The 21,996-nt window shown below is 34.9% G+C and overlaps 1 protein-coding gene across 1 annotated transcript; it reads left to right on the forward strand.

The window, feature by feature from the left end:
* The first annotated feature begins 16,229 nt into the window (after nucleotides 1-16,229).
* On the forward strand, nucleotides 16,230-21,531 carry LOC120090766. Its single transcript, XM_039048473.1, is given in 7 exon segments — nucleotides 16,230-16,403; nucleotides 16,490-16,720; nucleotides 16,801-16,855; nucleotides 19,437-19,659; nucleotides 20,139-20,402; nucleotides 20,650-20,695; nucleotides 21,235-21,531. Coding segments are annotated over 7 exon segments (1,290 nt in total).
* The last annotated feature ends 465 nt before the right edge of the window (nucleotides 21,532-21,996 follow it).

Genomic DNA, 21,996 nt, shown 5'->3' on the forward strand with positions numbered 1-21,996 from the left:
TATATGGTAGATAGTTAACATTCCACATTCATAAACATTCATTAACCTATGTGCACATAGTTCCCCCTTTCGTGGGCTCAGAAGTTAGGCCCGTTGGCCCTCTGACCACCACACTCAAGGTTTCCCCTCCCACAGGCTTAGGAACTAGACTTCTCGGTCCCCTGACCATACTGTGAGATTTCATCTTGGACTCAGGTGCTAGGTTCATAGATCCCCTGACTATCCTAATCTCATGCTCATTTTATAGTATAAGCATTCATTCATAAACTATAGCATATTAATTCAGAATATGCTTAAAAGACTAGAAGAATAAACCACTCACAGTGATCCATTGGGATTTTTTTTCTTTTCCAGTTCACCCGGTTTTCCTTAATCTCCTGTTGGACCCTATTTCAGATTCAATTTCAAGCTCAAATTACTCACTCTTCCGGACCTTATCTCAAGACATTTCCTTTTACAAAAATGTGTGAAAATGTCTTAACTAGTTTATCTTAGAGTTTCGCTTTGAGATTCCCTTTCGAAAGTTCGAGTCTCAAGTTCACTCTACCTGGCTTGACTGTCTCCCCACTGGTGAACACCTCTTGGATTTCCTTGGATTTGACAACCTTAAAGTTAGAGTTTCTTCATAGCAGCCCTCATACCAAAACTACATTTATTTTAAAAGCTTTTGGTCTAAAAATCACCTAATTTACACGAGTAGTTTGAAATAACTCTTCGTTTGAACTTAGCCCAGGCGTTTGTCCGTACACTCTACTCCTTTCAACGTCACTGTTTTGACCTTCGTCCGATTAATGCTACTTCTCCCCCGTTTAACGCACGGATCTCTCTCACTTACTCCTTTTCTAAGTGATCTATACAAATTGAAATGTTTTTTTTTGAGTTAAAGTGAAGCATTCTGCCTTATTTATAGACGTCTCACTCTTTATCTCAACTCGACACGTCCTCCTTTGTGCATTTCCAGGAATTCTTCTCCCAATCTACCAACGCCCGACCTCGCCACTTCCTGTTTGAAGTGTCTTACTCATATTTTTCCAGCTTAACTCGGCCGACTTGTATATTTTGTTTTCTCATTTTCCCAGCTCAATCTGCATGGTCGTTAGGCATTTCCTTCGAACGCCATATGTCTGGTTAACTTTTCCCAATCCACAGCTCTTAGATCCTTATTGTGTAGTACATCGTTTCATGCCCGACCATCGTGTAGTTTTACGCCCCATCGTGTAGCTCAATCGTTTAGTAACTCACTCTCAATGATCTCGTGCATAGCCTATCGCCTAACTGGCGTGCCCATCGTTTTGCTCCATCATATAGCGTTAATGCCTTATTGTCTAACGCGTCTACTTATCGTGCGATGTCATCGCCCAGCGTCTGCATCTATCGCGCATGGCCATCGTTTAGTTCTTGGCCTATCGTGTAGCGCTCACGCTTATTGTGTAGTGCCATCTTGTTATCTATCGCTTAGTGCCCGCGCATCGTCTAGCGTCTAAGCTTATTGTTTAGCGCCTGCCCAACGCTTAACACTATCGTGTAATGCTATCGCATAGTGTTATCGTTTAGCTTTTATGCCTATCGTCTAACGCCCACATTGATCGTGTAGTGCTTAACGCCTATCGTATAGCCCGATCGTGTAGTGCATCTCTTCACATCGCTTAATGCCGTGCGTAGTTACACAATCGCCTAGTGCATCCCTCAGTGCCGCCCTAATGCTATATGGATCGTCTTTCTAGCATGCTGTAATTTTGTTGTATGCATGACCAGTATATTTTCGTTTCTTGATTGTAATTGTTAATGTTCATATACAAATAAAATTCAGAATGATCATTCCGCTGCTCATGGAAATCCTCATGTCCGATTTCCTTCGATTGGTATTAGAGCCAGGTTGTTCTGATATTCCAAATTTAACTTTTGTTTTGAACTTCTTTTATAGTCGTGGTGAGTTTTCTGCATTGCATTTAATTGTTAAATGTGTACGTGGATGGATTTGATGATGTTTACGAGTTTAATTGCCTTTGTTTAAAGCTTTCTTTCAATTATAAAGTGTTAATTTGTAAGGGCCCATGTGTTTTTGAGCATAATTAACATGCTATCAAGTCTGTAATTCAAAGTATTTGAGTTTGTCGAGTCGTTCGTGATGAAGTTTTGAAGCATGGAGATGCGATTCTCTGCGAAGAAGAAGATCAAGAGTTGGTTATGTCGTGTAGCCTCAGGTAAACGATCATTGGGATTTAACTAAACAATCGTGTAGATTTTTCTATGCGACCGTGTAGTATTTACTAAACGAGGGTAAATCGCTTACTCTGTAGCGTTAGTTCATTGATCTCGTAGATGCTGGAGGTAAACGATCGAGTGGGAGCATATGATGCTTATCGTTTAGCTAAAGGTGCGCACTAAACGATCGTGTAGTTAGCATGCTTATCGCATAGTCACTAACTACACGATCACACAGTATACTATATGACGGCGTTCTCTCAGTGATCATTTAGACGATTGTACTTCATCGCATCGTAGTTGTTTAGACGATCGTATAAGGCTTGCGTTGCGGAGTGCGCTGCACGATCGCGTACCTCATACTTCATCGCATAGTAAAAGGTACATGATAGTTTAGCTTTGGAAGTGTAGGTAAACGATTGAGTAAAGTGTTTATTCTTTCATGTAGACGATCGCAGAGAAGTTTAGTACACGATCAATGGAGACGCGTTGCTTCGCTGGGTTATTCCACAAAACTACTCCAAAAACTTGGAGATTCAAACTCAAAATCAATTTAATTAATTAAATAATAATTTAATATCAAATATTAAATTAATCACACACCTCATTTTAAACATAAATCCTATTCATGTTATTAATATTTAAATCGATATTTAAATATTATAATTTCTCCAATTTTGTTTAATTTCAATAAATTAAACGTTAATTATATCGAATATAATTATACAAACCCTAATTTGAAATTGAACAATTCAAAAGTGCAATGAAAGTGTCAATCAGCATGTTAGTTAATGACTTGCATGTATGAGATACATAAAAACTCACTCAAAATTTGTTTTTAGTGAATGAAAAGGCTGGAAAACTAAGTTTTTGCTGTAGAAAAGAGTTTATGCTGAAACCCTCTCCTTCTCCATACACAATCCATACACAATTCACTTCAATCTTGAGTCACCACTCAAATTCAAGGCTGAGAATAGTAGAGAAGATCTCTTGGTGGTTTGCTGTAGATTTGGAGCTGAAGTTTCATGAAGAGCAGTTTGGATTGGAGGAAATCTTCAAAGGTATGTTTGTTCTTGAAACCCTCTTCTGAAAAATTATGTTTTGCATGCTATTAGAACTAAAATTAAATGTAATTAGAGTGCTTATTGATTCTAATTTCTTCTGTTGCATGATTATACATTCCATAAAAAATCCGTGCGCTGACGGTTTTAGGAAAGGAGCTCATTTGGTGCCCCAAACAGCTCTTGGGCATCGTGGGCTGCCCTAGGACCCAATTTTTGTGTACGAACTTTTCGACGGGTGAAACGCCCAAAATGGACCCAGGGTTCAGAATGATGAAAAAGGCCATGCACTAGACGATTTTAGGAACGGAGCTCATTTGGTGCCCCAAATGGCTTCTAGGGCCCAATTTTTGTGCGCGAACTTTTCGCCAACCAAAATGCCCACAACGGACCCAGGGGTTTAGAACATTCAAAAAAAGCTGTGCGCCAGACGATTTTGGGAATGAAGCTCATTTGATGCCCCAAAATGGCTTCTGTGCCCAGCGAGGCTGCCTCGAGGCCCAATTTTTGTGCGCGAACTTTCTGCAAGGCGAAACGGTCAAAATGGACCCAGGGGTTCAGAACGATGAAGAAAAGTCGTGCGCCAGATGGTTTTGGGAATGAAGCTCATTGTTGGATTATATGTCCTAAAACTCGTGGTTTGTAAACAATAAACTCATTATGTAATTCAATAAAGTTGTATTGAATATATGAATTGCTTATTTTGTTTTAGAAATAAATCCAATAAACTAAAAGATCCATGACTATTACATGAGTACTTGAACTTGTGGAGACATAAGAACGGATCAGGTTCGAGTAAATAGTCTAAATGATCTATAGTATATGAACAAGGTTGGGTGCCTTATTCTGGTAACACTATCGAATGCGACCCACTTTGTATTTATTACAAGAAGTTATAAAGTGCTACAGATGAAGTGATCCTGATTCGTACGTTTAGTGACATGAGGAGTGAGGGCGTCCTGTGCAATGAGTTTGCACAAGATCGGACCAAGAAATAAGTCACTCTTACTTTATAACTCTGTTTACTATTTAAAACTCTATGAACTCTTATTTATTCAGAATTATCCTTAGATTTGCATAGGTGAGGGTTGGCTCAACAGCGCTGGCTTAATAAGCCTCCCATTTCAAGGGTAAGACCAGGAAGATAGCTGAGGACATAGGGTGCAAGATGAAATTCACTCCTACCCACTTTCAGAGATAGTAGAGAGGTTGTTCCCTTAAGTGCTGACTCCAGGTCTTGAATAAGGGACCCCACCCTCTCATTGGCTCGAGAGGGACTTGATTTATTGATCGGATTATAAACCAATTGTTCATTAGAGGATCAGTAGGACTTAAAGAACAAGAGGTAATCTCGGGGGTAAAACAGACATTTGACCCAGCCGTTATAATGAATAATCTGTGAAGGGTTAACTTACTAATCATGGTTATGTCGAGTGCACACAATATATCTAAGTGAGGGGAGTGAAACTACGGGCCTTAGTGGAGTGACCCAGTAGTTAACGAATGACGGTTAATTTGGTGTAAAGAGTTTAGCCGATTAATCTCGGATCATTGGAGCCCATGATCTGTAGGTCCACTAGGTCCCCTTACTAGCTCACAAACGTATTAGCTTAGAGTAGCATGATAAGTTGATTTGAAACGTTCAAATTAGAACTAAGGGAATTAGTACTGTAATGCGATATAATTACACGTTTAATTTTGAAATTAAACGAAATTAGAAAGTTGATTAATATTTAAATATGATTTAAATATTAAATTCATGAATAGGGATTCATGGTAATGGAATTGGTGACAAATTAATTTAATATTTGACATTAAATTAATAAAATTATTTAATTAATTTATTAATTTTATTAGGAAATTAATTATTGAATTAATTTTGTAAAATTAATAAAATTTCAATTCTAAATTAAGGAATTAAAAATTGAAATAAATTTTAGATTTTGGAAATCAAAATTTAAATTAAAAGAAAAAGAAGAGAAAGTGGAAAATCCCAAATTTTGGGATTTTCCCAATTTCTTTGAAGTAGCTTACTCATCAAAGCACTTCAATTTCCAGCTCAAATTCAATGCAGCTGTTATGGTTCATGCAAGGCTGTTAGTTGCATGAAAGTCATGTAATATAAGACTGGAATTTTGAGTGGAATGAACATGTATTTGTTGCTGAATTCTAAGAAATTAAAGGATGAAGAAAACTGTTCTTCATATTAAAACCAGAAAACATTTCTCCTCTATTTTCCCTAATTCAAGCTTGTTTTGAGTCCCACAACTCAATCTAAGGTGCCAAGAGAATAGTAGGGAAGACCTTATGGTGGTTTACATCCAAAGGAAGAAAGGATTGTAGCTGAAATTCATGATTCAAAGGTACTTCAAAGGTTAGTGTTGAAACTCTATTTTTAGTTTATGAGCATGCTGAGTTTGAAGCCAATATTAATGAATTAGAATGCTTAATGATCCTGTTTTACTTCTGCTGCTTGCTTCCTAAATCCAACACTTATTTGGTACCGTAAACGGTTATCGAGCCTGGTGGGGCTGCCTGGGGCCCAATTTTTGTGCGCATACTTTTCGTCGGGAGAAACGGCCAAAACGGACCCTGTTGGGTTGTATATTCTAAAACCCGCAGTTTGTAAAGTTAAACATATTCTATTATCAATAAAGATTTTATTCGACATTACTTCAATAAAGTTGTCATTGAATCTATAAATTGCACTTATAAAGTCTAAATCCAATAAATTAAGATCCATGGCTATTATATGAATACTTGAACTTTATGTGGAGACATAAAAGTAGATCAGGTCCAAGTAAATAGTGAAAATAATCTATAGTATACGAATAAGATTGGGTACCTTATTTTGGTAATACTATTGGATGAGACCCACTCTGTAGTTGTTGTAAAGATGCTACAAACAAAGTGATCCTGATTCATTCATGTATTGACATGAGGAGTGGAGACGTCCTATGCAATGAGTTTGCATAAGATCGGACCAAGAAATAAGTCACTCTTACTTTATAACGTTGTTTATTATTTAAGTCTGATTATTTTGCTTAGATGACCTAGGTAACTCGATCTTAATCTTGAGCTAACTATGAACTCCAATTTATTCAGGATTATCCTTAGATTTTCATAGGTGAAGGTTGGCTCAACAACACCGACTCAACAAGCCTCCCATTTCAGGGGCAAGATCGAATAGATAGCTTGGGACATAGGATGCAATAAGGAATTCACACCTACCCAAGTTAAGGGATAGAAAAAAGGTTGTTCTCTTAAGTAATATTGATTTCTAGTTGTGGACTTATATAAATTTTTAATTAAGCTCACAAGTGAAGTGAAACGTTGTAGCTGTTGAGGATCTCACATTGAAAAAAATGAAGAAACCTTATACTTTTAATAAGATGCATGAATTACTTCCCTCCATGCTAATTGGATTTTGAGATGGAACCTCCATTACAACAATTTTGGGCTTCAATGTCGGTTGAAAATAGTATTCTCGGATGTATAATGTCGGTTAAAAAACGAATCTTTAATATCGATTTTAAACTGACATTGAAGATGGTCTACAATGTCGGTTTAAAACCGACATTAAAGGCCTCCAATTATTATTTTTTATTTTATCAAAATTTCATTTCCCTCGCTCGTGATAAATCTTCTCTTAGCTCTCACACTACTCTCACTTTACCAAAATTGAAACCCTCGGTGGGCCTCATCTTACCCAAACAAACTCTCTCCTCTCTCACTAGCTGGTCGACCGTTACCTTCAGGTGGGGTTGTCGTCACCATTCCCTTCAGGTGTTTGACAGTTAACGGTGAGCTTGGTTGTCCGATTTCAGGTGGGGTTGCGTTGGTTGTCTGAGTGGTCGCGTGAGTTGGGTGTTCTTCGGCTGGTCACGTGGGTTTGCACTCTGGCGGGTTTCTTTCGGTGAGTGTCTCCGGTGGGTTGGGTTTCTTTTGGTGTGTTGGGTTTCTTTCGGTGGATTGTTCGGTGGGTTTCTTTCGATGGTTCTGGTCGTAGAGGTGGGTCATCGACGTCGTGGTCAGCTTGCCGTTTGTCAGATCTGCCGCCTCAACTCTATTCGCAAAGGTCCGGTGCTCGCCGGCGTTCCAATCTTCGAGTTCCAGTTTGGATCTCTTCAATTTTGTAGGTTATTTATGTTGTTTTGCTTGGAAAGGTATAATTTTATTTTCATATGAATTTTCAATTTAGTAATTTAATGTCATTTAATGTCATTTTATTTTTATTTTAATGATTAAGCTTATTGAAATTTAGAAATGTTGGAATTAAATTAGTTGAAGAATATATACTTGGTTGGTAGTCTTGAAATTTATTGGTTATTGATTGGTGTGGTTCAAGTGTTACTGAGGAGTTATTTGAAATGCTTTTGGTTATGTTTGAGAGAAAAGATGGTGAAGAAAACCGAATACAATAGTGTTGTGTAGTGGAGAGCTTGTTAATGATATTTGGAGAATAAGGATATATAAGGTACATGAATAAATATAAGATAAAAACAAAAATGGCAATACTTAATGGGTTAAATTAATTTTATGTTTTGTTCCAATGATTAAGCTTCTTTAAATTGGTTGATGTTGCATATTTTACAATCATAATTTTGTGCTTTTAAATTTTCCCTTGTTATTGTTTTTCTTTTTTGTAGATTAAGTTGCATATTTTACAATCATGGATAAGTCATGGATGAAAATGAATAGAATGTCAGCTGAATATGGTTTAGAGGTCGAGATGTTTATTAAAAATAGTCTACAACATTTAAATATACCGAATGTCATGAGTTGTCCATGTTTGAAGTGTGTGAATGCAAAGACTCTAAATGTGAACAAAATAAGAGATCATTTATTTTTTAATGGTATAGATCAAAGAAAATTAGACATGGATTTTTCATGGTGAATTATTACCGATTAAGAGAAACAATGAAAATGTGTCTACTAGTGAAAGAGACGAAGTTGATGAGGATGATGTTGATGTTGACGACACAATTGGAATGTTTGAGGCTGCATACAATAACTATTTTAATGAAAAATTCGATAATTTTGAAGAATTATTAGATGATGCGAAGAAACCATTGTACCCAAATTGTAAAACCTTTTCCAAAATATCTACATTGGTAAAGTTATATAATTTGAAAACTAAATTTGGATAGAGTGATAAGAGTTTCACTGAGTTGTTGGAATTAATTCATGACATATTATCTAGTCCTAATGAAATTTCAACTTCTACTTATGAAGCAAAAAAGATGTTGTATACTCTTGGAATGAAGTACGAGAAGATTCATGCATGTAGAAATGATTGTTGCTTGTTTAGAAAAGAACTCTCTAATACAAATGTATGCCCATTTGTGGTATGCCAAGATGAAAGTTTAAAAAAAAATTAAAGGAAAGGGCTAAGAATATCCCAGTAAAAGTCATGTGGTATTTCCCCCAAATTCGAAGATTTGAAAGAATGTTTCGAAGTAAAGAAACAACAAGTTTACTGACATAGCATGCTAAAAAAAAGAAACAGATGGTTTATTAAAACATCTTAAAGATGCCCTATCGTGGAAAAAAATAGACAATTTGTGGCCAGAGTTTGGGTCAAAACCTAGAAATTTTCGTCTTGCTCTTTTGACAGATGGGGTAAATCCACATGGAGATTTTAGTAGTAGATATAGTTTTTGGCCAGTGATGTTAGTGACGTACAATCTACCTCCATGGTTGTGCATGAAGCGAAAATTTTTGATGTTGATTGTAGTAATATATGGTCCTAAACAACTGGGAAATGACATAGATGTTTATTTAGCTCCGTTAATAGATGACTTGAAAAAACTTTGGAAAGATGGGGTAGAATGTTATGATGCGTATGAAGAACAACATTTCATGCTTAAAGCTATTTTATTATGGATCATTAATGATTTTCTTGTGTAATGGTAACTTGTGTGATGTACATTGAAAAGAATGTATGTGCAAATCTTATTGGCAAATTACTTGATATTCTTGGTAAAACGAAGGATGGAATAAAAACTTGATTAGATTTGGTGAAACTGAACATTAGATCAGAGTTAGCCCCTCAAGTAGGAGAGAAAAAGTTCTTTTTACCTCCCGCATGTTATACATTAACACGAGCTGAGAAATTGAGCTTTTGTAAGGTACTATCAGAAATTAAAGTACCTAAAGGCTATTCATCGAACATTCAAAGTTTAGTGTCGCTCACAGATTTGAAACTTTACGGACTTTAGTCGCATGACCATCACGTTCTTATGCAACAATTATTACCAGTAGCCATTCGTGATATTTTACCCAAACATGTAAGACTTGCAATTACTCACCTATGCTTTTTCTTTAATGTTATATGTTGCAAGGAGATCGATTCATCTCAGTTAAAGGGTATGTAAGAGGATATCGTTGTCACTGTATGCCTCTTAGAGAAGTATTTTTCACAATCATTCTTCACAATAATGGTACACCTTGTAGTGCATCTCATAAGAGAAGTTGAGTTTTGTGGACCTGTTTATTTGAGGTGGATGTATCCTTTTGAACGATACATGAAAGTGTTGAAAACTTATGTACGAAATAGAAATTGACCAAAAAGATGTGTTGGAGAAAATTATATTGTCGAAGTGACTATAAAGTTTTTTTCTGAATTGTATCTGGTGTTAATTCTATTGGACTAAACTTATCAACAAAGAAAGCCAAACTCAACATTGATAGAGCATTGTCAGCTGCTTCTTTTATCAGACCGAGTAAGTGAGTTGGATTCAAAGCTCATCTTATGTCATTCAAAATGTTAAATGATGTTTCCTTATGTCGAGTATGTAGATCTCCATCTTATTCTCGTTTTAGTTACTTGATTATTCAATAATCTACTAACTTTGTCAGTTATATATAGGAACATATAGATATTTTGTCTAAGCTCAATTCTGGTAAAAATAAAAGTGGAAAGTGGCTTCAAGAAGAGCATAATCATATATTCAGTTCGTCAACACGGGTAATCTCTAGAGACCTACTATTTGATGTATATTAAATATTAACTACTAAAATATTATCACTAGAAGATATTCGGGCTTAATGTCGGTTTTATAAGGGCTTTAATGTCGTTGGCAACCGACATTAAAGATAGTGTTATTAAAGTCCTTTAATGTCGGTTGCCTTTAATGTCGGTTGCAACCGACATTAAAGGTCTTTAGTGATTAAGTCTTGTCGGTTGCAACCGACATTAAAGCCTATTTTTTTTTTGGATTTCTTAACTGACATTGAAGCCCGAATCTATCTGTTTTTATCAATTATCGTCCAATTTTTAAAGTTCCCTTGCCCAATCCATTTTTTCGGTAAAAAAGATATAACATGACACATCATCATCTAATACTATGGCTATGACATTATTCATGTATGAATTGTAAATCATTACATTTAATCCACAAATTCTGCTATAGAATTAATTTAAAAAGCGTACAATAATTCAAGCCTTGAAAACACAAATTACAAGTAATACAAAGATTATGATTTTACAAGAGCAACAGAATTCTTTCCGTGTAAGGGCCCACACAATTTTATTTGTCTACAAATTTGGGAGGGTTTGAGAGATTAAGAGATGTAATATACGTTGTTGAGTGGACTTCATTATCAGGATTCTTCTTCTTTAGCTCATCAGCAACTACAGAAAATTGGAAAGATTTAGAATTTAACTTCAACTTAACAAGATAATGTGCTTGAGATTAAGAATTTAACCTCAGGCAGACTCTGATCCAAGGAGAAAAATAATATTAATAACCATAACCACATTTATATAATCATATGAAAGGCCAAATGTTAATGAAACTTCAATCTGTCACGCCACATTGAAACGTGCTATAATGTGACCAGAATACAAAAACAGAAGTGCCAACTCATAGTAACAGTAACAAATCAAGATAACAGCTTCTGGTCAGATTTAAAAGTAATCTCCATTCAACAGAATGAATGCATAATCTGATTATATATGAAACATGTTTAGCTAAGTAAATATACCTTATCCGGTTGTCATGCCAAACTCTCTTCTTGAACACTTCACACACTTGTTGTACGGTTGATACTAGGCATAAAACTAACCTACAAAGAACAAACTAGTTTTCAGTATGAAATCCAAAGCAACAGAAGTTTCTGGATCAATATTAAACTGCATTACCTGAAATAGGAGGACAATAATGGTGTCGAAGACCATCAATTTCCCAAAGTGAACTTCCTGTACCAATAATTCTTGTTAACAAGAATCAATCACCAAATATTAACACCCACACAATAAACATAAATCGGCCACTATTAGGATTAACTCAAAAAGGCATGATTCAAATTGAGCACACATGGACTATTGTTGAAAAAAACAACCACGACACGTAGCTAACTGTATTTTCAGCCATGAAATTTGACAAGACTTATGAATTAAAACATCTTGTGTAAACCATTGGAAAGTAAGTCAAGAAAGCAATTTTAACAAGTGATAGTGATATGAAAAGTTCACCACAGGAATACTAATTAATCCACATAGTCCTTGTCCCCTTCCTCCAACAGAGAGAAAATCCAATTGGAAGGCACGAAATAAATTATCAAACGTATGATGATAAGAATATATTCCAAGAAATTAAGGAAAAAAACCACCAATTTAAAAAGTCAAAAGGAAAAAAAGAAAAAAAAAGAAAAAGACAACACTTACTCAAGGCGCTATATTTAATAGGATCGGTTTCCTATAGGGCCAACGGGGCCGGGGCTAGGCGAGCGAGAGGGGACTTTATGTGCGAGAGCGAGAGAGATAGTGGAGGTATGAGCGAGAGCGAGAGTAGCGGAGTGGAGGGGACGAGCGAGAGCGAGAGGGCTGCGCTGTAGAGACTATTAGCGAGCGGAGAACTTTATGAGTGAGAGCTAGGGATTTGGTGAGAGTCGAGAGGGGAGGAATTGGCCTTTATGAGCGAGAGCGAGAGGGATTTAGGCGAGAGGGAGGGATTTGGCAGAGTTATATATCTAATATATAATAATAATATTTATGAAACAAGAGAAGTTGATGCACAGGTTATAGAATCTCATCTATAACAATTAGATTAAAAACAGTGCTACATTCAATCATAACTAATATATTATGATTTCTTTTCTTCCGAGAGCATTAGCTCGACATCAGATTTCATTCTCCGAAGTAGAAATGGTCTCAGTATTCCATGCAGTTTTGCTACCATCTGCAGGATTAGAATATTCAAATATGGCACACTTATGTAACAAATGGTGCTTGGAAAAAATGTCAAAAGAATTACCAACCTGGGCTTTCTGTTCTCTTGTGTTTCTTCTTTTCTTCAGCTTGACACTTTCCAAAGAGACATGAAACTAACAACGAATCAAACATCAATAAAGTCTTTCTCCAAATCTCTAATGCTTTAAGTTTCCTTCTCCCCTAAGAAGTATAGATGAATGACGAAACAAAAAATGTATCGCATTACCAAAACTCTTTAGAACTTTGTGGTTTTTTTAGCTGGTTTATTTCAGAAACACTAAAATGTAGCCAAATAGCATTACCTCAGAAACAGATTCAAATCCTTCATTACGGCTGGTGACAATCTGCAAGGAAAAAGCTCAAACCTAGATTAAAATTGATGCGAAAAAGATCTAAAAAGGGGGAATGAAATTGTAGATTGAATTTCCTCAGAACCAGATTCAAATCCTTTATATCTCTACCGATCTCTCTGTTCTTTCTTTCAATTTATTTTTCAATCATCGTTGGAATCTTCTCAAAGCATCGACTATGACTCTCGCTGCTTGTTTATCAATGGCATCAGGAGTACGAAAAGATGCAAAATCGATTTCAAATAAGTACTACATGACCGACATTGCCGACCTATCTATGGGTTCTGCCATTTCTCGTTGGTTCTACATATCTCTTACTTCTCTACCTCATAAATAGATTCATCGAGTAGGTGTTTGAGGGAGTGATGATCCAAGAGATTGGTTTTTTTGGCATTTTTGGTTTGCCATTTTTGATAGCTTTCGATTTCAGTCTCTTTGCGTCTTACGAAGGTTTGTCTGAAATCTGAGAGAGAAGGAGAGAAATAAAATGTAACTAATATCATTTTCATAAGAAACAAAAGGGGGGGGGACTGGGGAGGATGGCTAATGGGGAAAATAGGTTAGAAAAGGGATAGAGAGGGATAGAAGCGGGAAATAAAAAAAATGGGGGGGGGGGGAATGGGTTTTTTTTTTTTTTTTTTTTTTTTTGTTAAGGAAAAAAAAAAAAAGAAAATCGGATATTTAAAGTCGTAATGTCGGTTTAAAACCGACATTAGAGATCCGCTTTTTTTAAAAAACAAAACCGACATTATACATCCGGTTTTACTTTTTTCAACCGACATTAAAGCTCAAAATTCTTGTAGTGTATGAAATATATCGTAGGTTGCACTAGCTCTCGAAGTTCCCAAAAATTCCATATCGCCTTCTTTGAGATGGATAGCTAATGAACCTTGTCCAACTATGGCAAAATATTCTGGATACGTGGTCAATGGTTATTACTATCACACAAAGAATCATGATGATGTTAGGAGGGTTCAAAATAGTGGAGTTAGTATAACGGCTACCACAATGCAATTCTCTAGTGCCAAGGACAAAAGGCCCGTCATGTCAGATATGCCCTTTTATAGTGTAATACAAGAAATATGGGAGCTTGACCATCATGGATTATCATTTATTTTATTCAAATGTAATTGAGTTGAGAATAGAACTGAAGTCAAAACAGACGAGTTTGGGTTTACTATTGTGGACCTCAATCGTATTGGACATAAATCAGACCCATTTATTTTAACCTCCCAAGAAAAACAAGTGTTCTATGTAAAAGACCTCGCAAATTTGGGTTGGTCAATTGTTTTAACATCTCCACGACGAACAATTGAGGATGATTTTTAAGAAGATGAAATAGAAGATATGCTACAAGAGTGTGGTTATGGAGGTATGCAAAGAATGTCCAATGTTGATACATGAAGTAAAATAAGCTCAAACATTCAACCATATATTCAACAACCGTTCACATTTCTTTTTCTTTACAGTTTGTTATTGTAACTACTTGTATCAGTCAAATGTATAAATAATCATCATTTACAATTTGTAGAAACAACATACAAAGCTTACAAGAAAGCTAGAAATCTATAAAAGAAAAAGGTGTGACTTAGCTCTTGAATAAAACTCTTCTCCTTCCCGTGGATGTAGGCATCGTTTGCCGAACCACACATATCATCGTGTAGATCTCGTCCTTATCTTTTCTTTTACAAGATTGCATGTTCTTCATCGTCTTCATTCACATAGCAATCGCTCGAAATAATCAGAAAGAAAGAAAAGGGTTAGCAAAGTTTCTGCAAAACGATAGAGAGAATGAGAGAGAGAAAGAAATTAATTGTTCTGAAAATACCATAAAAAACAAGAATAGTCATTCACTTTCATCAGGCAAAAGATAGTGGGATATTCCACGTGGTGCACATCGGTTGGAAGATCGTGGACAAAGGAGGACCAAGTTTTCTATAAACTAATTTAATTTGGGGCAAAATAACTTGGTGTTCACGATTTGGATCAGCAAACATGGCCTACAATTCATCATTTGGGCTTTCACAGTTCATAATCTCAAGTGTGCAGGCCCAACAATACATCTATTAAGATTGATGATACAACATCCACATACATTAGAAATGAATGTGAGGGTAGATGGGTTGATAAATAATGTATTAAACATGATATGTCATTTACTATGGTTATATGTATTTAAATATTAAGATTATATGTCATTTACTGTGAGTTTTTTTTTTTCCAGATTGACATGGAAAATTCAACAAGTAGTAGCAAGGATGATAGAAATATGATCCCACAAAACATAACATAATAAGTATTCCACGTGGCCCAATTACAATGTCTGAGTTGGCACAAATAAGAACGTCTGGACAACGATTGATCATTGTTATAATGAACATGGACAACCGATTGGATTTGGAGCAAAGAAGATGCAAAGTTATATAGGAGTTTGTGTTCGACAAAAAATACCTATAACGTATAATTCTTTTTAAAAAGTTCCAAACCATTTAAAAGACAAACTTTTTGATTGTGTAGCGGTATGTTTTCTAAAATTTTAATTCATGTGCATAGTAGTTTATTAGTTTATTAGCTACTTTTTTCATTGTGCAGATGTCGTTCGATGTGGACTCTAAGTCCAAACATTGTATACTCATGTCTGCATCTAGGAAGTTTTAGACTTTCAAGACAACATTGACTCAAAAGTTCATACTTCCATTTAAGGATGAACACCTGGTCTTGCAATTTCCTCCCCAACAATATTCTCATATAGAGCAAGATCAGTGGACATCGTTCGTCAATGAGCGATTGAGTGAAGAATGGGATGTATGTCATTCACAATAAATTAAATGTCAACATTATCATTGTTTTGATAGGTAACTTCAACTACATTTGTTGTATAGGAAATCAGTCGTCTTGAAAAAGACAGACATGCGAAATGTGTATATAATCATCACATTTCTTGGAAGGGTTATGCGAATCTTGGCCAAGAATTAGTAAGTTTTTTGACTTAAATTAAATATTTTATTCTAATATGTTTATGCTGATTAAATATATATGTTCATGTAGAACCTATCGAATGATCCTTCTTATCGGGCGACTTTATGAAAAGAAGCAAGAAAAGGAAAAAATAATGAATACTTTGATGAAGCAACTCGAGAATGTACCAATCAGATTGTAAGTTTATATTGTGCAAAGTTTAAGATGGCATATATATAATATTTGGAACTTGTGATGATATAGATATTGTGTGAAAATTGTAATATGTTTTACAAGATAAATTGGTTGAAGTCTATGAAGGTGAAAATGTTCTAACCAAAGCATTGGGTACAGAGGAACATTGGGGACGTGTTAGAGGAATGAATGATTTTGTTTCCCATTCCCAATATTTTCAAATTAGTAAAACCAAAGTCCTCAATGAGCCAAAAAATTGAAGGAAGCTCTAGTGAAAAAAATGTTCGACATGGTAAAATGTCAAGAGAAAGAACTCACAGCAGACAATCTCATCAGTCCAAATCATCTGTTGGAAGTGTTGCACTAAGTGCATCTGAAGAAGAAGATACTGAGAAGATTCCTAAAGAAGATTTGAAGGTAATTTATTTGTTGTAACTTTTAAATTTTAATCATATTGTATGTGCTTAACCATGCATGACATAAGTTCTTTTAAATTTGTTAAGGGGACACCATGCCACTTGGCTATAGGAAATATAGATAATATTGTTGCAGTAACCACAATATTTGATGATGATGTGTCATGGTTAACTGTTAAAGTTTTGATTGACATTGTCATTGGAGAATATTTGCCTATACCAATTCTTGTGAAGGGTAAAATAGAGTCCTTAAATCAAGCAATGGGCAACTTCGTAAAATGGCCTCGTGAACTTGTAGTTATGGTTGACGAGAAAAAAGTATGTCTCTTTTTCAATATATGAGTTTGGTTATTTATTATTTTTCCTACTTTGAATTTTTGTAACTTTGGTTATGGTAGGACCATTCAACAATTAAGAGCTTCAACCAATCCTCCAAATATACTGACGCCAATGGTACCATCAAACTATTGAACGGACATGTCATGCATAAAATGAATGATGTAGACATGATCCGTATCACTTTGGACGAGCATATATTTGGAAGAGACAAATTTATTTATTTTGGCTACGATGATCTAATCTAATATTGCAATATGGTTGAAATAGGCTACATGTATATTTTGACATACATTGCGTAAGTATTACTCATCTAGATTCACTCATATATACTTTGTTTCATGTTTAAATAATAACTTTTACTTTGTTTAGGTATCTTTGGGATGAATGTGGTCGTGATATTATGAAGATGTTTTTTTTATAATTGATCAAGCAAGATTATCGCCACATGTGAAGTTTCAAGATATTCGATCCAGAAATTTAGCCAATCAACTAGAATTGGCTAATTTAGACCAATTAGTCCTTATTCTATATAACACAGGGTAAGTAAATATAAGTTCTTAAGTTATTTTTAATTTGCATTATATACGTACTAATATTTCAAAATTTTTGCTTATTATAGTTATCATTGGATATTGATTGTAATCAATCTACAAGAAAATTGTGTTTATGTTTTGGACTCTCTTCGAAGTAAGGTTCAAAAGAATTTCCATGGAGTTATAAATATATAAGTGTAATTGAACTTTCTTAACTCTTAATTGAAGTATTTATGTTTAACTAATATTTTCAAACTATTTAATGGATTGAAAACATGGCAAGCCAAGCACGATCTCCAACACCATCGGTCTTCTCCAAAATGGAAACCTGTAAAGGTAAATTTGCATTCATTTTTTTAACAATTTATGTTCATTCGAACATAAGAATAATTGTCTTCAACTTCTTTATATGTAGTGCCCTCGTCAATTAGATTCTGTAGGATGCGGGAACTATGTGCAAAAGTATATACACGAAATAGTGTATAATTCTACTACTCCCATTACTAGCCTCGTACGTAAATTATTTATTTTTTTTATATAGTACTAGCTTTAATTTAATAAATGGACGTAAACTTATGTTAGATTTATTTATTTTTTCCTCTTTGTAGTTCAATACAAAAAATGCATATACCCAAGGAGAGATTGACGTAATTCGAACCCAATGAGCAAGTTTTGTTGGCCGATTTGTGTAAGGATGTAATTCTTGTTTTTTGCCTCAATAGAATATAAATGCTAGCTTAGAATGAATGCAAATTTATCTAACCATGATCTGTTTATTATTGGAAGATTTATGTATAATATTTTTTGTGTTCATGGGGTATTTGGTGTTAAGTATTCATGGAATTAGTACTAATTGATATTTGTGAATGAGAGAAATGATGGCTTGGTGTAAGTATTCTATGAAAGTCTGGTATTGTTATGCAAATGTTGGTGATTAGTATGTTTATTTCATATTTTGATGAGTATATATAATGGATTGAAAATATTTATTTATGGGTAAATTCATAGGTGGAAGACAAATATTGATGGCTTGCCATGCAAATTTTTTTTATACTTTTTAATATAAAACAATGACGGACATTTCCTGACCCAATACGAGACATATAATGTCATTTTTAACTTCTTGACCAAAAAAATAGATTTGGCAATGGAATTTAAAAAAAAGGGACAGATTTTGGGCTTCAATGTCGGTTAAGAGGGTATCATTTGAAAAAAGTCTTCGGTTGCAACTAACATTAAAGGGCTTTAATGTTGGTTGAAAATTTCATTGAAGACCTTTAATGTCGTTTGCAACCGACATTGAAGACCGTGTTATTAGAGCCCTTTAATGTCGGTTTAAAACCGATATTAAAGGCAACCGGCACTAAAGGGCTTTAATAACACTATCTTTAATGTCGGTCGTCAACCGACATTAAAGCCTGAAATTCTTCTAGTGCTCGTGTTTATCAAGTATAATATAAAGAGCCCATGAAGCCCAAATCGATATTCAATAAATAAAAAAAAAAAGAAAAAAGAGGGAAAAAAAGGATTTCGATCCAAGAATGGTGAACTCAAAGAGGCACCATTTTGAGAGGCAAGTTAAGGACCCCATATTGGAAAGATGGGGTGGTCTCACTATTTTTAAAAGATACATGGTATATCTCTCATTGTCAATTAGTTTTGAGAAGTGCGATTTATGTATGATATCAACCAAAAGAATGCTGTTGTTGATGGAAATGTGATTGGGATGTAAACTTTGAACATTAGAAAAAATTGTTTTGTTTTTATTTTTGAAATTTGGCTATGAATAAAAATGTTTTCTTGGTGAAGATGAAAACTATGGTAAAGAAATTGTGAAAAAACAAGCAAACTTTTAGAAAACCAAAAAACTAAGAACCAAATGGACCAATGGTTATCAAGTGATGTTTAAGTGGTCAAGTACTTTTTAGTTTTTCTTTTCTTTTCTTTTTCTTGTGAAAATTGCTTATTTCAGAAGTTATCCCAAATACACCTTGACCATGACTATTTATTGAGGAAGTTACTATACAACTTTGAAGATAAGGCCTCTATAAACCTTAAGTTGATAAGTTATGGTATATTTAATTCACAAAACTTCCTTTCTATGCATTTCGATCGTTTTTTCTCTAGTTGTAAAGATTTAAACATTCAAACTGACTGTGTAGAGCTTTCTCAGGAACTCATTGAAGGCTTGGGAATCTACATTCTGTCTTTTGATAGACCTGGTCATGGAGAGAGTGATCCTGACGTGAAGAGGACGGTGAAGAACGTGGCTATAGACATAGAAGAGCTTGCAGATCAATTGGCATTGGGATCCAAATTCTATGTTATTGGAGGTTCCATCGGCGGAATAATAGTTTGGAGTTGTCTGAAGTACATTCCAAACAGGTAAAATATATGGCATATGCATTTATCTTTGCTAACTCTATTCAAGGCCAAAGATGAGAATATGATATATGAATTCAGTACTCTCATTTGTGTAAACTTACAAGATTGGTTGATTATACTACTTTCTTTCTGTTAAATTGCCCCTCAACTCAAAAGTTTCAGATGATGAGTTCAGTATATTTTCTTATATCAATATATTAGCACTCCCTCTCATTTGTAGGCTTGAAAATTTATTGAAAGTCCAATAGTGTAAATCAATATCGATTGGTGAAGAAATGACATTACTGCCTGCTCGGATAGCTTGAACATAGGATTTCCTACTCGGATACCATATTAAATTGCTAATCAACCCAAAAGCTCATACATATAGGTTACAGTTAGTTTAATTAAATCGATACTTAAGCACTTTCAACTGTTTCTTTTCGTGTAAGGTGACATAGCGATTGGGAAAGAATTTGATGTCTCATGAATCCTAATAGGCTGGCAGGGACAATATTAGTAGCTCCAGTTATCAACTATTGGTGGTCAGGTCTTCCTGCAAATGTATCTAATGAAGCTTTCAAATGGAAAACATTGCAAGACCATTGGGCTCCAAATGTTGCTCACTATACTCCTTGGCTCATATACTGGTGGAACACACAGAAACAATTTCCTGCTTCAAGTATTATCGCTCACAATCCCGACATTCTTTCTCCCAACGACAAAAATCTCTTCCTAAGCTCTCATTTCGACATGAGTATATGGTAAGTATTTTTTTTCTCGTTTGATAATTGCATTTTGTTTCTACAAACAAGCAGAACTTTCTTTATCATGTGGAGAAACAGAGAGAAAGTTGAATAGAAATCAAACCTGAAGTTTGTTCTTTAAACAACTTATAGTATATTGATCACTCACTCAGAGTATATTCATCCCAGACCTTCAAGCTGATTTTCTCTTTTTGTTGCATTCTCTATCGATTGAGAAGTGAGCTTTCTAACCATCAACATTTAGGTGTGGGGGTTCTCTTGACCTTAACTCTGGTATGGAAGATGATCTCGTTTGTTTTATAATCTAAAACTAGCTTGTCCCCTTTTTCTACTTTAGATTATGCTGGAAATGCGATCAAAGTTTTATATTGACTAGGTAAATGGAAGATCATTGTTATATAAGTGAGTTTAATTATCTCTGTTGGTACAAGCCCTTTCGTGTGAATCAAAACATAAAGATATGAGGTCTTATGTCCAAAGTAGACAATGTTGTACCATTGTGAAGATCTGGGGATGAGTTTGTTATCCCTAATAGATTACACTAACAATTTTTTTTTTACAAAGCCTTCCTCATTAAAAAGGCTACATATTCAATTAGCTATTGGAGCATTAGGTTACATACCTCACTATGAGCCTCAAGACTTTTTTGTAACTATCGACTAGGTCTTATCCTTCTAGTTCTTCATACCTATTCTTTTTTTCGGTTTCTTCTAAAAAAAAGCACAATTTGATCAGCTATCCTTCTTTTTGTTGCATCATTACGTATCATGATAAACAATCTACAATCTCTTTGAAAATGTTTGAGTAACTACTGTATGCGGTCTCCCAGGTTCAGATTAGACAACAAGGTGAATATGAATCACTCCATCAGAACTTAAATGTTGGATTTAGCAGCTGGGAGTTCAGTCCTCTGGTCCTAAAAAATTCATTTCCTTACAATGACTGATCAATCCACATATGGCAGGGAGATGACGATAGGGTCGTGTCACCTAAACTGCAACGCTACATTGCTGAAAAGCTTCCATGGATTCGCTAGCACGAGGTACCGGGTGCTGGACACTTGTTCTCTTATGCTGATAATGTTTATGATTCTGTCATCACTGCTCCTTTGTTTGAAGAGAAATGAGCATATTTGAGCATGTTTTCTGGTCTTGGTGGGATTTCCTTAGAATTCAAGGACACTGTTGTACGACCAATAGAACATATCTCGTTTATTTATTTATTATTATTTTTTTGGGTATAATGCTTTGAGTTTGAGAATGCCATTTTCGCTTTGTATCTTTCCTTCACTCAAAGTGTCAACTTGGACTTAATGGTTCACCTAAGAAACACAGACACAGACCCGGATATAGGATATGGGTATAATACGATACTACAATACACCAATATCTAAAAATTAAGATATAGATACGTTAAAAATATATAAGATAATACCCAATTAATAATTGTTATAATACTTATTTCATGCATGTTAGATTAAAGTAGATTCAAGAAGAGAGTGAATATTTGAAAAAAATCTAGCAATGTCGAGTGGTGGTTGAGCGACTAGAGAGACGGAATGAAAGATGCGGAAGATGAAGATTGAAAAATG

This window comes from Benincasa hispida, chromosome 11 (genome assembly GCF_009727055.1).
Source record: "Benincasa hispida cultivar B227 chromosome 11, ASM972705v1, whole genome shotgun sequence".
Taxonomy (NCBI): Eukaryota; Viridiplantae; Streptophyta; class Magnoliopsida; order Cucurbitales; family Cucurbitaceae; genus Benincasa; species Benincasa hispida.